At 31.6% G+C, this 16,849-nt stretch overlaps 1 protein-coding gene across 3 annotated transcripts in view; it reads right to left on the bottom strand.

Moving 5' to 3' along the window:
- Positions 1 to 16,849, bottom strand: part of Cop1 (COP1 E3 ubiquitin ligase) — a 187,859-nt gene that overhangs the window by 69,270 nt on the left and 101,740 nt on the right. For all 3 annotated transcript variants that reach the window (XM_047520152.1, XM_047520153.1, XM_047520154.1), the window contains 4 exons: positions 10,369 to 10,512; positions 9,561 to 9,669; positions 9,117 to 9,198; positions 6,648 to 6,764 (listed from right to left, as the gene is read on the bottom strand). In XM_047520152.1, the coding sequence (XP_047376108.1) occupies positions 6,648 to 6,764; positions 9,117 to 9,198; positions 9,561 to 9,669; positions 10,369 to 10,512 (452 nt within the window). The remainder of the gene's footprint in view (positions 1 to 6,647; positions 6,765 to 9,116; positions 9,199 to 9,560; positions 9,670 to 10,368; positions 10,513 to 16,849) is intronic.

Here is a 16,849-nt window from a genome sequence, read left to right as displayed (position 1 = left end):
CCTTTTTAAAGATCTGGATACCATATTACTTATACAGTCTGGAAGACAAGGCAGAAGATTTATTAGTTGCTGCAAAGTTAGTTTTATACTATAGCAGTCTCCAAAGTAGTTCTTTTTGTTTAATTTTTTTAGTGACAAAGTATTAATAATTTACTTCTTGAACAATGGCTTTATACATTCCTCTCTGAGTTCATTTGAAAACTTCAAAATGAAACATTACTGATATTCATTTCTTTCTTATTATCTATGTAATATAGATAACTAAATACATATTTGTGAATGCTGACATTAATAAAGATTTGCTGAAGAAATAATTTATTTAAAGGGCAAAGGAAACAACATCATCCCTAATGACAAAAGTATAAAATAAAAGGAAGGCTTATGATCTTAAACAATTCTGAAATGTTATATATTATTTGAATAAGACGGGAAAATACACTAAAAGGAAACACCAAGCTCTTACATATCTATCTTAAGTTTTTCCATGCCAACTCCATAAAATAAAATCAAATTAGGTTTTAAAGCTTCCTAAACTAAGGACCAAGTTCCTAAACTGAATAGAATTAATTATTCTTTGGTAATTGTGATTTCAGAGGGACATGGGGGATAAAGGATAGCCATAATCTGACTTCAGAGATTCATAGATATTCTCAAAATTGTATGGATTTAATTTTCTACAGATTAATCTTTGAGAATTCACTCACATTAAGGAAAAACTTTTGTTCTAAATAAAGAAAACATACTTACTGCTTTCTTCCTCAAGAAATGGTACCTATCTATCCACCCATCCACTTGTCCATTTACCATGGAAAATAACTGTAGAAGTATCAACGGTAAGGCTTCTCAGGAGATAATTTTAAAAAATTTGGCCAAGGAGAACTTGAGTTTTTTTTGTAACACATGAAAGTTAAAAATGAGGATATAATCTTCATACTATAATTAAATATAGACAAATTTAAATGATTTCATAAAGTTTTAAAATGGAAGATCAGTATATAAGATAGGCCCAAACAGCTTTACTGAGAATTGGGAATGTTTTATAAAAACAAGCTTTACCAAAATTCTCATATGAAATTTCCAAAGAGTAAACACGAGGAAAGTATAAAGAATAGTGAAGCAGATCAAAGGGGGCCTGGGATGTAAAACAAAAGAGTCCAAAATGTTTAAGTAAAAGGATGACATGGGAAGAATTAAAGGAAATGATCTTGATATTTAACATATATTAATCAAACAAAACAACCAAAGAAATTTATTTTTTTCCTTTTTTAAAACTGACTTTTTGCCAGGCATGATGGTGCACATCTGTAATCCCAGTGACTTGGGAGGATGAGGCAGGAGGATGGCAAGATCAAGGTGAGACTCAGTAACTTATTGAGACCATGTCTCAAAAAAAGAAAAAGGATTGGGGACGTGACTCAGTGGTTAAGGCCCCCTGGGTACAATCTCCAATAACAACAACAAAAAAAAAAAAAAAAGAAAAAAGAAAAAGAAAATTGACTTTTTATATTCCAAATCACAAAAACTATGAAGCAGCTGAAACTGGAAAAACAAAAGGTATTTTTAAGTATGAGTTTACTGAGAGTAACAAGTTTATAGTAACTAAAACCAAAAATGTGCATTAATAACATAGTTAAAGGGAATATTTTGTAGTACTCAGTTTATTCTAGGAACAGTATTCTTTTCCAGTAAATGTGTCATTAGCATAGTGCCATCAGTGAATTGCAATAAGTCAAGTTTTACCTTCTATGTTTATTATTAATTTTTTGAGGAAAAATATCATTACTTTTAAGAGAACAACTAAAGAGCATCTTCCATACTTACTGTATTAATTACAGTTTATAATAAATTACAAGATGCTTCAACTTAGTTTGTCATCAAATTTAATATTTTAACTAAAACTAGACTGCTAGGAGTTCTATTTAACTTTATACTTCAGCACTTGAAAATTCTACTCTAATAGTTTCATGGGTACCATGTCTTAGAATTTGATATTTTAAAAGAAACGTTTGTGAATTTGTAGTCTACCTCAAGAAAATTTTCAAGCTATATATGCTCTAAACAAACATCTTTTAATGTATAATAAAAAGTGAAAGGGCAAAATAATGAAATAGAAGTACACAGAAAAATGAATACAAACACAAATACATGATCTAAACAAACACAGGCAAAAAGCTTATAATTAGCATGATGCATCACTTCCCAAAGAGTTGCACAGTATCCTGCAACGGGAAGCCAAGCTGTAACTGGTAGGTAGCTCACATGCTAATTTTCTATGCTTCATAACTACAAAAACAATGTTTAAGAAAAGTACAGCCTATTCCTCAAATCAGTTCGTTGTCACAAAAGATATTTAATAAACAAAGCAACCTCCTCAGTACGATTCTGTACTGCTCTCAGTGTTAAAGAGTACAACAAGAGAACAATATAGTTTAAAGATCAACGGGTAAAAATATACAGTCAAGAAATGTTTCAATCATAACTGAAGATTCAACATCATTGTTTTCTAGTAGTAAAGTTTCTTTTTTCCTGTGAATAAGCATGTTTAAGAAACAGAAAAGCAAAATTAAAGAAAGTGCTTAAAAGTAAGAACCACTGGCTTCATTAATGTTTTACTCTGTTGCTAACCCCTATTTTAGAGAACCAAGTTAAAATTAAGTTCTAAACTCACTGTGCTAAAAATGACTGATGGCACTCAGCATCCATTCTTACCACCTTTTAGTGTTTACAGACTATGTAAGATGGAAAATTAAAAACTATATTGCAAGGCCCCCTTGCAGATATGAATTCAAATCCACCAATCAGAGACACTTATGTAAGATTTGAAATGTGAAAGTTCTGTGATTATTCTCTTGCTCTGGATGCTTCCATTGCAAGTGGCACAGCAAATATGTTAGGATTTTCTGCTGTGGTTCTCCAGTGTTCAGTCTCTAGCTTTGTGCACACTGCAGTGACAGATTTATAATCCCTTGATTACAGCAATGTTTTTGCTCTCAATAGTTTCACTGTCTGAGAAAGAACTAACAGATCTCTTGCCCTATATTGTGAGCTAACAATCATTTTTAGTGGACCCACATTACTGAATGATTCTCCGGCCCTTTCAACAAGTAAGTGTAGACAAGAACTGCAGGAATATTTGATGTTCTGGTCAGGAGAAGTTCACCTCCACATCCTCCCTACACTCACGTACGTGCATGCAGGCCTGCGTGTGTGCACACACGCAGGCATGCACGCACACACAGAAACTGACAGTGAAAAGAAAAGTATTACCAGTCAAAAAGAAATAAGATACAACTTCTAGTCAAGAATGGAAGAGACACTATTGCTGAATAACAGAAATTAAAAGAATTATGAATGAATGTTACCAACAACTTTAGGACAGAAAATTAGAAAACTTAAGATGAAATTGACAAATTCCTGGAGAGACAACAGCTACCAAAACTGACTTCAAGAAGAAGTAGAAAGTCTGACTATACCTGGAAGAAATAAGGAAGTTAAATCCAAAATTTCAAATCTTCCCACAAAGTACAAGCCCAAATGAATTCTACAATGAAGTGTATAAAAAATTTACAGAATAAATAATATCAATCCTTCACAATCTCATTCAAGGAGCAAAGGACTTCTACCCTACTCATTTGATGAGGTCAGTGTACTTTGCTATCAAAAAAAAAAAAAAAAAAAACCATAAGAAAACTACAGATGAACATAGACACAAACATACTTAGAACATGTGCAAACTGAATCTACTAATATAAAAAGTAAAATGGCCAAGATGAAGTTTCCCCAGGAAATGAAAGGTAGTTTAACTTGAGAAAAAAATTAATATTATATCCCATATTATTATAGTACAGGATGAAAGACACAGGATCAACAGGATCATTTCATTAGAGGCAGATAGAAACACTCAAAAAAATCTAACACAATAAAAACTAATAGTAAATAAGGAATTGATGTAAAGTTACTCAGCCTGATAAAGAGTATCTAAAAAACAAAACAAGCATTATACTAAACTATGATAAGGAAGCCTCTTTTGCTACTTCCATTCAACACTGTACTTGATTGCCTAGATAATGCAGTAAGACAAAAAGGAATTCCAAAATTGTCTTAATTTGCAGATAATATCATCTTATATATCTGAAAATCCCAAGAAATTCACACTAAAGTGACAAGAATAAATGAAGAGGATTAGAATATAAAATCGATTATTAAAATCAACCATGTTTCTGTATACTAGCAAAAAAAATAAAATTTATAAGCAATTACACTCACAACAGAACTATAAGTACGAAAAAAAAACACTTAAGAACAAATTTAACAAGAAATTCAAGATGTCAACATAGAAAATTAAAAAATATTAATAAGATATTCAAATAGGTAAAAATGGTTAAAATGCCTGCAATGAAATATAGGAATTTATCAAAAAGATATCCATATTATACATAAGCAATATTCAAGGACCACAAATATAATTCAGTATCAGAAAATACATAAGGATAATTTACTATGTTCACAAATTAAACTTTATGATTACATGAACTGATGCTAAAAGGCACTTGATAAAATACTGCATTTGCTTCAATTAAGAAAGAGTAAAATAAAATTATTTGAATTTAATAAAGATTATTTTCTGAAAGTAGGCATCCTAAATAGTAAAATACTAAAGTCTATTCAATTAAATGAAAGAGAATGAAGAGCACCATGACAAGTATGTGTAACACGGACTCTAGGGTAAGGGAGAGAATGCAATAAATCACTGGAAAATAAGAAACACAACTATCATTTTTGGCCAAAGTAAAAACAGATAACCCAAAACCTCTACTAAAAAGCTACTAGATTTAATAAGAAAAATATATATGATGCCTAGGTATCAAACATTCAAATAGCAAAAGTTTTGTCTATACTTAGCAAAAAATATCTAATAAAGGAAAAAGAAAATTATATTTCATTTAAAATAACAAAAATTAAATGCAGAAGAAAGAGTTGGCCAGAAAGATCCAGAACCTAAATGAAATAAACTACAAAATCTCATTGAAAGACAGAAAACAACCCAAACAAGTAGAAAGAGACCTTATACAACTGTGTAGGACCTAGACATATAATCATAACATCAATACTTTCAATATTAGCACATAAACAAACCAATTTTGAGGAGAATCCTACAGGGACATTGTCTAGACTCAGGAAAATATAAATTTTAAAAGCTTATGAAGAAAAATAAATGATAAAATTAAGAAATGTATGAAAATTTATACAGTTAATCATTACTGGTTTAAAAATGCCTAGCAACATTTTGAAAATAGCTTCCCATCTTCTAAGAAGGAAAAAGTTTGAAGGTGTGCATAACTGTACATATTAATTTAATGCTGATAATATAATCTATCCATAAACAGTGCCTAAGGGTTAATGTGTTTATAAAACAGAACATACATTAATAACAATAACTATGAATATATATTTTAATTGAAAGCATGACAAATATTAATGATGAAATAACTAAACAATTATTGTGCACCACAGTATAAGAGCTTTACACATAACATCTTTCTTTCATATTCCTTGAAACAGCCCCAAAGGGCTCTAGCATTATTAAAAATAAACAAGTTGGAGACAGAAGTTAACCAACTTGCTGAAGACCACATCTGGTAAATATTAAAAAGAATTCAAACAAGAAAGTAGAGATTCATGGAAACAAGTAATAGTTAATCATTATAAAGAAAATTCCATATGCTAAGAAAAAGAATTCTACCCTACATACCTACATGCCCTCTTCAAATCTATGAAATTTTATCAGTATCCCAGTGAAACACAAATTCTGTTAAAAACAGTAAAAGGTATAATGACAAGGTTTAAATTACACTTTTCCTTTTCTTAAATTTGCTATTGTCCTCATATTATGGTAGCTTATCTTTTTCAATAAAACCTCAATGTTCTTAATAAACAAAATCAGATTTTTACCATGAAGAAGTTAAATTATAGGTATTCAATATTTTAGCAAAAAAATTCAAGGAGGGAAAAGATATAGAAGATAAATAAATTGAAAGTAAGGTAGCCATATGATTTATTTTCTAACTCAAAACTATTTTTACAATAAAAAAAGGGCATTAACAATAAAATGACAGTACAACGGGTATAAGATGGAAATGCCCCACGCAAACCCAGAGAGGCAGTTATTCAAGTTAAGAAATGTAGTTTAGCAAGTGATTCTTTGCTATGATACAACTATTAATTTTTGGAATACTTACAATGTTAGCATGTACTCCACGATAAAAGACTCTTATTCCCTGTCCCTAGATTAGGGTTTTATGCATAGTAGGCACTCAGTAAAAATTGCTGGAGGAATAGGCTTTCTTTTTTTAAAAAAAAAGCTATATTGTACCTATACAACATAGTTTGTTTAAGCATCATTATAAGCCAAGTATGGAATAAGTAAAACAAATATCAGCAAACCCATCTCTATGTTTTAAAGAGAGTGACAAAACAATGCAATTAAGGTATATCGACTACATGAATAAGAATGGTATATTTCTAGTTTAGAGTCTGATAATGAAAATAAAATTTAAGCTTACAAAGGTAGCTATTTAATTTAAAATGTTTTTCTAGGCATGATAATAACATTAATCAAACAAGACAAAGCTGCTTTCATTTCTTACCTGCACAGCCAAAAGCCAAATGGTATCTAGAAGAAGGGCTGAATTTAACACAGCACACATTAGCCTTTGCCTCAATGCTTGCTACTGAATTGTCTAGGTTGGTAGACCACAGCTTCACTAAGGGAAAGACAATAAAAACAATAAGAAATAAATACATTAGCAAGTACTTCTGTAACTTGGAAAGTTTGCTTGTTATGACAGATGTGTTGAAATAATTGGTTTACCGGGACCAAAAAGTGTTTAAATTGAATGCTTAAATAACAGAACAACTTATTTGAAACCAACAAAGTTTAGCTTCAATGTCAAAGTCAACATAAACTATGATTTTATACTGAGAGGAAATTCAGAACCCCAAGAAGACTTAAGGTAGGTAACAAGCTGGGCAAGGTGCTCAACTGTAATCCCAGTGGCTTGGGAGGCTAAAGCAGGAGTATTTCGAGTTCAAAACCAGTCTCATCAACTAAGTGAGGCCCTAGACAACTTAGCAAGACCCTGTCTCTAAATAAAATATAAAAAAAGGTTGGGAATGTGGCTCAGTGGTTGAGTGCCCTTGAATTCAATCCTTAGCACCAAAATAAAATAATTAAATTAAATTAAAAATTTGACAGGTTAACAAGAAATCCAGAGCTAGGTGGCATATATTCATTTCATGTGCATTCATTGTAGTATTCTTCAAATATGTGCATAAGTGTATATACTCTGATAAACATCATATATTTTCATGTGTAAGAATATTTTGGAACCACCTGTAGCAGTGCTTAAAGGGAAATGCATAACAAAGCATTTAGATTAGAAAAAAAGAAGGTCTCAAATCAGTGACAGTGAACTTCTCTTAAACTCAAAAAAGGAGAGGAAATTAAGCCCAGATCAAGAAGAAAGTATTAATGAACAAAAATCAATGAAGTGTCAATGCAATTCCTACCAAAACTCCCAAGTGTTTTACAAAAATAGAAAAAAATATATTCAGTCAGAATTTCAAGGGATCCCAAATATCCAAAATAATCTTTAAAAGAAACAAACATGAAGGATTCACCTTTCTTGATTTCAAAACAACTCTAGTAATCAAAACAATGTGGTAATGGGACAAAGACATACATTAAAAAAACCAATGAACTAATGCAAAAAGACCAGATAAAACCTTGCATGTATAGTGGAATGATTTCTGAAGAGAGTGTTGACACCATTCAATGGGGGAAAGAAAGGACAGTATTTTCAACAAGAAGACCTGGGAAAACTGGATATCCATGTGTAAAAGAATAAAATCATATCCTGTACTATATACAACATTTAAAATGGATCAAAGACATAAATGTAAGAACTAAAACTATAAAACTCCTAAAAGGAAAGCAAGGTGGAAAGGCTTCATGATGTTTAATTGGTCAATGATTTCACAATTATGACAACAAAGAAAAACAATTTAAATTTCATCAAGACAACAACAAAAAATTCATTCATCGAAGAACACCATCAACAAAGTAAAAAGGCAACCAACCACAGAATGGGAGAAAACATTTGCAAATCACAAATCTGATAAGTGATTAATATCCAGAATATACAGATAATTCTTAACAACCAAGCAAATAAACCAAAACCAAAACAAACAAGCTGATTAAAAAATGAGACTAAGAACAATTTTTCAAAGAAGATATATGAATGGTGAATGCATACATAAAAAAGATAATCAATAACACAAAATGACAGAAAAATGGAATGAGCTACCACTCATTCAAACCACAATGAGCTACCACTTTGTACCTAATATTAGGATCTTCAAATATATAATATATATATATATGATATAAAAATATATGTAAATAAATAAAAGAGGGAAGGGAAGAGAAGGAAGGAAGAAAGGTAAGAAGGAAGGAAATAAGCATTGACAAGGATATAGAGAAAAGAGAACGCTTGCTTGCAATGCCAGATCTATTCTTGTCTATCTAACCATTAGTCTGGAAGTTACACGAAGAAAAGAAAAAAAGGGCAAAGAAATTAAGGCTACTGACGCTAAGGAAACAGAAACTTGTCCATAGGGCTTTATAAATCTAATGGTGAGAAGAACCGTACCAAAGAGCACTGCAAGAGTAACAGAAAATGATAGCAAAGATGGATAAACAAGAAAAATAGAAAAGAAAGTTAATTAAACTGGCAAAAAAAAAAAAAGAAGTTTTGCCTTGAAATATTATAAACTTCATTAAGATACTTTAGTATATACGGTAAACTTCCAAGGGACCTGGCTATAAGATGACAGTAATTTAAAATGTCATTATGTGACACAAATTCAGAAAACATTATGAGGGTGTTTTCCTTCACTCAAAAAGAGAGACTCGTTTCCGGACTTAAATTATTTTTGGCATAGTTAATCAGTAATCACAAAGGAGTGCCATGAGACTTTCACTAAGTGTTTGTATCTCAGTCAATAAAAGGAATTAGCAGGAGAGGGTATTGCTAAGAAAGAGATTCACATAGTACCTTTTGCATCATCAGAACCTGAAGCTAAAAGTTTAGGATCCATCAAATTAAAGTCAACACTCCAACACCTCTTCTCATGCTCCTGGATGTAGAAGAAGACAAAGTGGACTCAGAATATAGATCTTAAAATAAATAAAGTAAAACGAAACAAAAAAATACTGATAACCAATTTATTGCTATGAGAGAGAAGGAAAGAGAACAGGCTATGAAAACAAAAGCAAAAACTAAGATACTGATACAAAGCAATTATGAATCTTTTATATATATTTACTAATGTTATCATTTTTGGAAATTTATTTGACACACGGTTACAAAGTCTACAAGTATAAAAAATATCAAGTAGTCCTTTCAAATCTGTAATCATAAAGTATATGAAGTTCTACAATTAATAAAATGAAGTAAAAATACAATTCTTATAGCATATAACTAGTATCCTTAATTTACCTGATAGACCTTTGACCTCTGTCCTGTGAATCCATCCCATAGGATAACAGTGCCTTCATAATCACTGCTAGCTAACAGGTTCTTATGGTAACTACTCCAACTGATACAGCTGAAAGAAAGTTAAAACTTACTTTACATAATAATAATAATAATAATAATAATAATAATAATACGATACGAAGAATTTTAATATGATTGGAAAGAGTAGCCCTCACTTAAAGTTCACAACCCCTATTCTACCCACAACACAACATAATTCCCAGATTTTTAAAATGAAAGTATTCTATCAAGTAAAGGGCTTTACCCCTTTTTACTTTGATCACTAGTTGTAAAATGGATGTGAGGCTACAGCTTTGATACATGAGGAAAGCACATCTATCAGTGAAGAGAAAAATGGCCCAGGGAGCTCAAAGAATGCCAAGGTAGAAAGTCGAAGACCTGGTAAGATTGCTTCACTTGTGGAGGATCACATAGGTCAAATAAACTAGAGTGAACTGGGTTTCTGTATTTATATATAAAAATTTTTGACTTGACCAATGTAACTTATGACTGAAATTTCAGTTAAAATATTCTAAACAAAGTCCAACTTAACATTTATGGTTTTAGCCATTCTCAACTGCTCCAAAAGTCTACATCCAAAAAACATTCTGCTTTAAGTCAATAACACATCCTCCATATTATACAGCACAATTACAGCACTCACCACAAAAGTGTAAGGAGTGTCAAGGAAAGGTAAAATAATCCCTCATTAATTATACATACCAATTGTTATATACATACTGCAATACACCAAGAAAACAATGTATACCTGATTTTGGAATTACAAGTCATTTCATTCTCAGGGTAATGAATATCCACTGCATCCTGGATGACTGTGCCATATTCATACACTTTAATCTTCTTTGTAACCCCAGCAATTGCAAAATAGTCACAATCTCGGTCAAATTCAATACTAAGGAGGAAAAAGTATATTGTTTATCTCTTAAAATCATTTACCTATCCTTGTGACATTTGTAATAAAAATTTTCAGAATTTTATACTTTCTATTTTTAAAGTGAAAATTATTTGAACTACATGTATAAAAGATCCACTTGAAATGTGTTCAAATTATGCTAGGCCCATGTCCAGGATAACACAACAAGATACACCAAATTATAAATGTTAAGAGAGCTAGCTATACATATACAGCTGTGCTTGCAGACAGACTTTTGTTCCAGACAATTAATATGCTTTTCAGTCCAGTTCTACTAACCATAGTACAATTTAATGGTTTGAATGGTTTGGTATATTATAAACATGTCAAAAGAATATAATCAATTAATTTTTGCACAAATTCTAGTTATTTCTCTTCCTACCATTTTGTGATAGATTTCAGAACACTTTATGCCATTTTAATAAAATAGTACACAAGTTGAATCATTGAACTGGGTGATGAAAACGGGACAGTACATGAAAATGGAGCCATTTTTATCATTACTTTCCCCCAAATCTATTCCTTATCTCCCAAAGAAAAATGATCTTTTTGAATTACAAATCCCCAATACGTATTTCTTATACTACAAACAGTGGCAGCAATCCTTAAATATTGCTCTTCGTTTAGAGGCCATAACTTGGGGAATTCATTCCTTTCTTAGTGACTTTATTGTTTGTTTGTTTAAATACAAATTTCAAAGTAAGTTATTTCAAAGCAAAGTACGAGATCTTATTCACTTTCATGGAATTAAGGTGGAGCCTCAACAAAATTATTTTTATATAATTAGCTAGAATTAGCTAAGTGTCCTAATGAAAGTTAAAATTGAAAAGAAACATCACATACACTACTTCTCAACATGATTTAAGCATACTGTCTAGTCATTTAGCCATAGGCTAGACTATAATTCTCACTGATCTACAATTAATTCTAATAATAATGTTAATGGATAACTCACTATTAAAACATTTTGCAGTACTAACTCATATAATCTCCTAACAACTCTATGAGGTGGTTATTATTTATTATTATCATCCACATTTTATAGATGAGAACAATGAGGATTAAAGTAATCTGCTCAAAGTCAACTATCTTGTATGTGGTTGAGATAGTATTAAAAAAAAAAAACAGGTTATCTGGCTTCAAAGTTGAAGTCAGTGATGATTTGTGTACAAGACAAAATGTAAAGTATAAAGGTTAAAACTTAAAATCAAATAAAACTATGTATTAATGTGCCTTCTGCAACTATGTATGTGAATTTCTTCCCCCAAATACTTGTATATGTCAAGTATTCATTAAAGATGTGCAAATACAAACACCTACATAATGTCATATTCCTTTATTGAATAATTAATGATTAATCATTTAATAAGAAACTTAGCTGGTGATGATAGATAAAAAAGGGTAAGTACACATTAAGAATATCTCCCTTCAACAGTGTGATGCCCATTTTTCATGAACTTCAATTCCTTAATTTTACATAATTTTTGTAAGAATTTCATTGTCACTATAGCACAATTCAGCAAATGTTCCCTCCAATAAAATATGACTATATAGCAATGCAATAGATTAATTTGTACCTCAATCTTAATTGAACTGCTGCCTCAGCTACCATTTGCTGTGCTGTAGACGCTATTACAGCATAATTATACTGATGGCAAATATTCATCTAGCCCAACTCAATTTATATTCACAGCCTCATGTCACTGAAGAAGAAATAATATCATATTTGGTAAATAACAAGTTAACAGAACTGAAATCCTGTCTTCAACTTGGGAGGTTTTGGTGTGTCTGAGACATGTGAGAACTAGTTAAACCATCCCTAAATATTTTTTACTCACCTATAAACATACACAGCTAACAAAACAAAGGCATTACGATGTTGTACCAGTAAAAGTATGCCACTAAAAAAATGCCACTAGCAAACTATTAGTTTCTAATATAAAAAAGTTTTAATATTAAACAGCAATTTATTAAAATCAAGTTCAAAGATACTGCAGAAAGAAAATTGACACAAACTATCAAAACAGTTGATATGATGACCTAAAATAAGTGTATCATTTTTTGTTGTTACCCTGTTATTTAAGACAGTTCTTTTTTTATAACCCAGATTATTATTTAGCTATATTAGTCCACTTTTACATTTCACACTAAAAAATTAACATTTTGATTTGATTTCACTGATATTATTTTCTTTCCTTTTGGATATTTTTAAAAATATGGCTTCTCGTTTCACAGTTTGACATATTTCAGCATTTTTTTCAGAGTATGCTATATTTCAGTATTTTTATTATAAAGTCTCATAACAAAAAATAGTACAAAAGTGTAACAGGATTAGATAGGCTGAGACAAAAGTTAAATAAATTAAGTAAAATGTATCTGCTTATGCAATTAAATTTTAAAAAGAACTATAAGAAGTCTTGCTACTGTTACATAAAACCCACTTCTGCCCTATGTTATTTCCAGTAATTATTAAAACCATTGATTTATGAAAAATTTACTGCCATGATAAATTCAATTTCACAGGATTTGTTTTTAATTTCAAAATACACAAATTTCCTCTGAAAATATAATATTACAGGAAACTTACTTTAAACATGCAAAGTGCTTTTTTCTTTCATACTCTGAAATACTTTAACTGTTTAAAGAAAATGATTTATGTTAACAGTTGAAAAACATAATTCAGTTATAGGAAACTAGTTATATTCTTTGTCAAAAGGGCCATCGATCAACTGATTAAGCAACAAGGCAACAGACCACATAGGACAGCTGATTAATGCAAACTTCAGGTATCATGTGACACAAGCAATGCGAAGCCATCAATATGCCCACACAATGAATTCTGTCAATGTTCCTATAGTCTGTTATACCTTTTTGCAATTATAAAATAGGTATTAACAAATACCTGTTATAAAATAGGTAGATTAATGTCCCTGAACACTGGAACTCAATTTATCAAAGGAAAGTATCAAGTAAGAGCAGTTGTTAAAAAATCTCATTTATTACTATCATAGCATGCCATAAGAGTAACACGTAACTATAATTTCAAAGGAACAGATTATACATTCATAAACTGAATATTTTAATGAAAAGAAATGGGCAGATCATTAAAGAACACAAACAGTAAAGTTAATAAAGAATTGGCATCATTAAACCTTCTGTCAAATTACTCATCAATAAACTCCCATAACATATAGTACTATGTGTCCAGCATTGTTTTCGAGAACAGTACATAAATTAAACTTCCTATCTCTACTACATGGATAAAGAAACTAAGGTATATTGATGTTCAGTAATTTGCCGGAGATTGTGTTACATAATTCAAACCACCTAGTTTCAGAGTCTCTGCTCTCAATCATTATGCAAATTGCCATTCTAATGAGAACAAATGGGCTGGTCTTCAAAGAACACACACACAGACAATAACAACAAAGAATAACACCATACGCTATTTTACATATAGTAATAATAACAGGAATTCAACTTGAGCAAGAAGTTAAACATGGGGGGGGGACTAAAGAGTAAGGTAGGCTCACAAGTTTCATAATTAGTAGAAAAGATTGTACACAGTATAATCAAATCAGGTAAGTTAACACACAGGAATTCAGAAGTCAATGGTTCTGGAGGTCCACCAGAATGAAAGAATGATGCATGACTATTCTGTTATCAAATATTTAGAGGGCTTGTTATCTGCCACATACTGACTGAGCCGATGAAAAACCAACACATAAAAAACAAAACAAATGCAGTATTTGAGAAATCCATAGATATATGTCAAATAATTTTCATTTACTATGATGTAAAATTCAATCTCCAGCTATCCTGGAAAATCCTTCACAACAGGTCTTGAATGTTTTGCAACTTTTTATTTTAAAAAATATGTAGCCAACAGTACAAACATACAGAAAAAAGGTCTTCCTCCCAGGATTTCCAAATAAGCCTCCAATAATTTTAGTTTGTGTATCCTAATAAGTTTTCCCATGGACAAACATGTATGTGGGAATTTGTATTTTTGAACTAAACACATGAGGTGGCATTCTACATTCTGATTTACACAAGTGTTGTCCCCTTCAACTAACAGTATCTTGTAATAATTTCGTATCAGTATATATTAGCAGTACTTCATTCTTTCCTGATGGTTGCATAGAATTCCATCATACGAATACATCATAAATTTTACTAGGATACTAATCATAATTGAGTAAAATAATTAATTTCTAGAGCTTTATTGTGCAGTAACATCCTCCTGTGTCATTTCTCACAGACTGAAGAACATCCTTAAATATACCCAGAACATAAAGTGCCACATCAAAAATTATGTGCATTTTAACATATGTAAAAGATTAAACCTCTCACCGTCCTCTAGCACTCTGAACTTTGTCAGTTCCTTCCCTAACTATTGCCTTTGTCTAACCATCTGCAACTGCTCACTCCTAAAACACTGCTTCCCCTGAAGACCTCCTGCAAGCCATGTTCAGACTTCTAGGTGGAATTAGTGTCTGTCCTCCCTGCTACACAGCACCTTCTAGCCGTTTTCCCTCTTCAAGTCCCCGGCTCAAAATCTCCTGTAACACAAAGCACCCAATATTTTTCTCCTTGTTACTCCTTCTATCACCCCATTCTTGGAAATTTTAACTATCAGTTCACTGTCTGCCTCAAATCTACTCCTGTCACAATTCTTCCTTATTTCAACAACCATAGAGATGATTATTCTGATACTAGCATCTATAATTCCTCTTCTCCAACTATTTTTATTCTTTCCACTCCACACAACCATGATCACATCCCTAATCATATGCATTAACTTTGCCCTCTCCACAATATCTATGTAACCTGACATAGCCCTTTCTGAAAACCATATCTATTCTTTCCAGATGATTTTGCTCTTTGATATACTGAAAATATAAAAATATAGAATGATGTTGGCTGTGGACTTAGCATAGACAGCCTTCACAATGCTGAGGTATGTTCCTACTATCCCTATTTTTTCTAGTTTTTTGAGCATAAAGGGGTGCTGTATTTTATCAAATGCTTTTTCTGCATTTATTGAAATAATTGTATGATTCTTAACTTTAAGTTTGCTGATGTGGTGAATTACATTTATTGATTTCGGATTTTGAACCAACCTTGCATCCCTGGGATGAAACCCACTGGATCACGGTGCACTATCTTTTTAATGTTTTTGTATGCAATTTGCTAGAATTTTGTTAAGAATTTTTGCATTTATGTTCGTCAGGGATACTGGTCTGAAGTTTTCTTTCCTTGAAGTGTCTTTGTCTGGTTTTGGTATCAGGGTGATACTAGCTTCACAGAATGAGTTTGGAAAGGTCCCCTCCTTTTCTATTTCCTGGAATACTTTGAGGAGTACTGGAATTAGTTCTTCTTTGAAGGTCTTGTAGAACGCACCTGAGAATCCATCTGGTCCTGGGCTTTTCTTGGTTCGTAGGCTTTTGACAGCTTCTTCTATTTCATTGCTTGAAGTTAATCTGTTTAAATTGTGTATGTCTTCCTGATTCAGTTTAGGTGGAACATATGTCCCTAGAAACCTGTCTATGTCTTTGAGAGTTTCTATTTTGTTGGAGTATAGATTTTCAAACTTCATAACCATCCCCTTATTAACTTTAACCAATGCAAATCTTTCAGCCCTATCTCTAAAATGTATCTAGAGTCTAAGCACTCCTCATTGATTACTTAGTCCATTGGAACTTCCTTAACAAAACACCTAAAACTGGGTAACTTATAAATAAGAGAAATTTATTTCTCACAGTTCTGAAGGATGGAAATACAAGATTAAGATTTGTTATCTGGCAAAGTCCTGTTTCCTGAGTCATATGTGGACATAAAGGGAAAAATGGATGAGGGATCTCTAAGCTTCTTTTGTAAGGACACGTTCCAATTCACTCCCAAAGGCCACCCTCCAAATACCTTCACACTGGAGATAAGGTTTCTACAAATGAATATTGCGGGGTGGGGACAACAAAAGCATTCACACCAAAGCATTAGCTCAATGCTACTATTCTCAATGAAATTACCATATTTCTTATCTGTATTATAACAGGCTCTTTACTAGTATGTTTCTTCCATATTTGACTTCTTCAAATCCATAATCTATTCTCAATACAAGTCACATCATCATTCTATAAATTCAAAATATTTAATGGTTTATTATATAACCTCCTGAAAAAGGTGTGTGTTATCAGCCCTTCCTGTGTTCAAGCAACCCTACTCTTGATGTTATGCCTAAGAAATTCAGCACCTGTTCCCATCCAGGTACACAGCACCTGATAAAACCTGAGGATGCAATATTCTTCTCTTAATA

This window comes from Sciurus carolinensis, chromosome 12 (assembly GCF_902686445.1).
Source record: "Sciurus carolinensis chromosome 12, mSciCar1.2, whole genome shotgun sequence".
NCBI classification, from domain to species: domain Eukaryota; kingdom Metazoa; phylum Chordata; class Mammalia; order Rodentia; family Sciuridae; genus Sciurus; species Sciurus carolinensis.
This window is presented reverse-complemented; position numbering and strand designations above follow the sequence as displayed.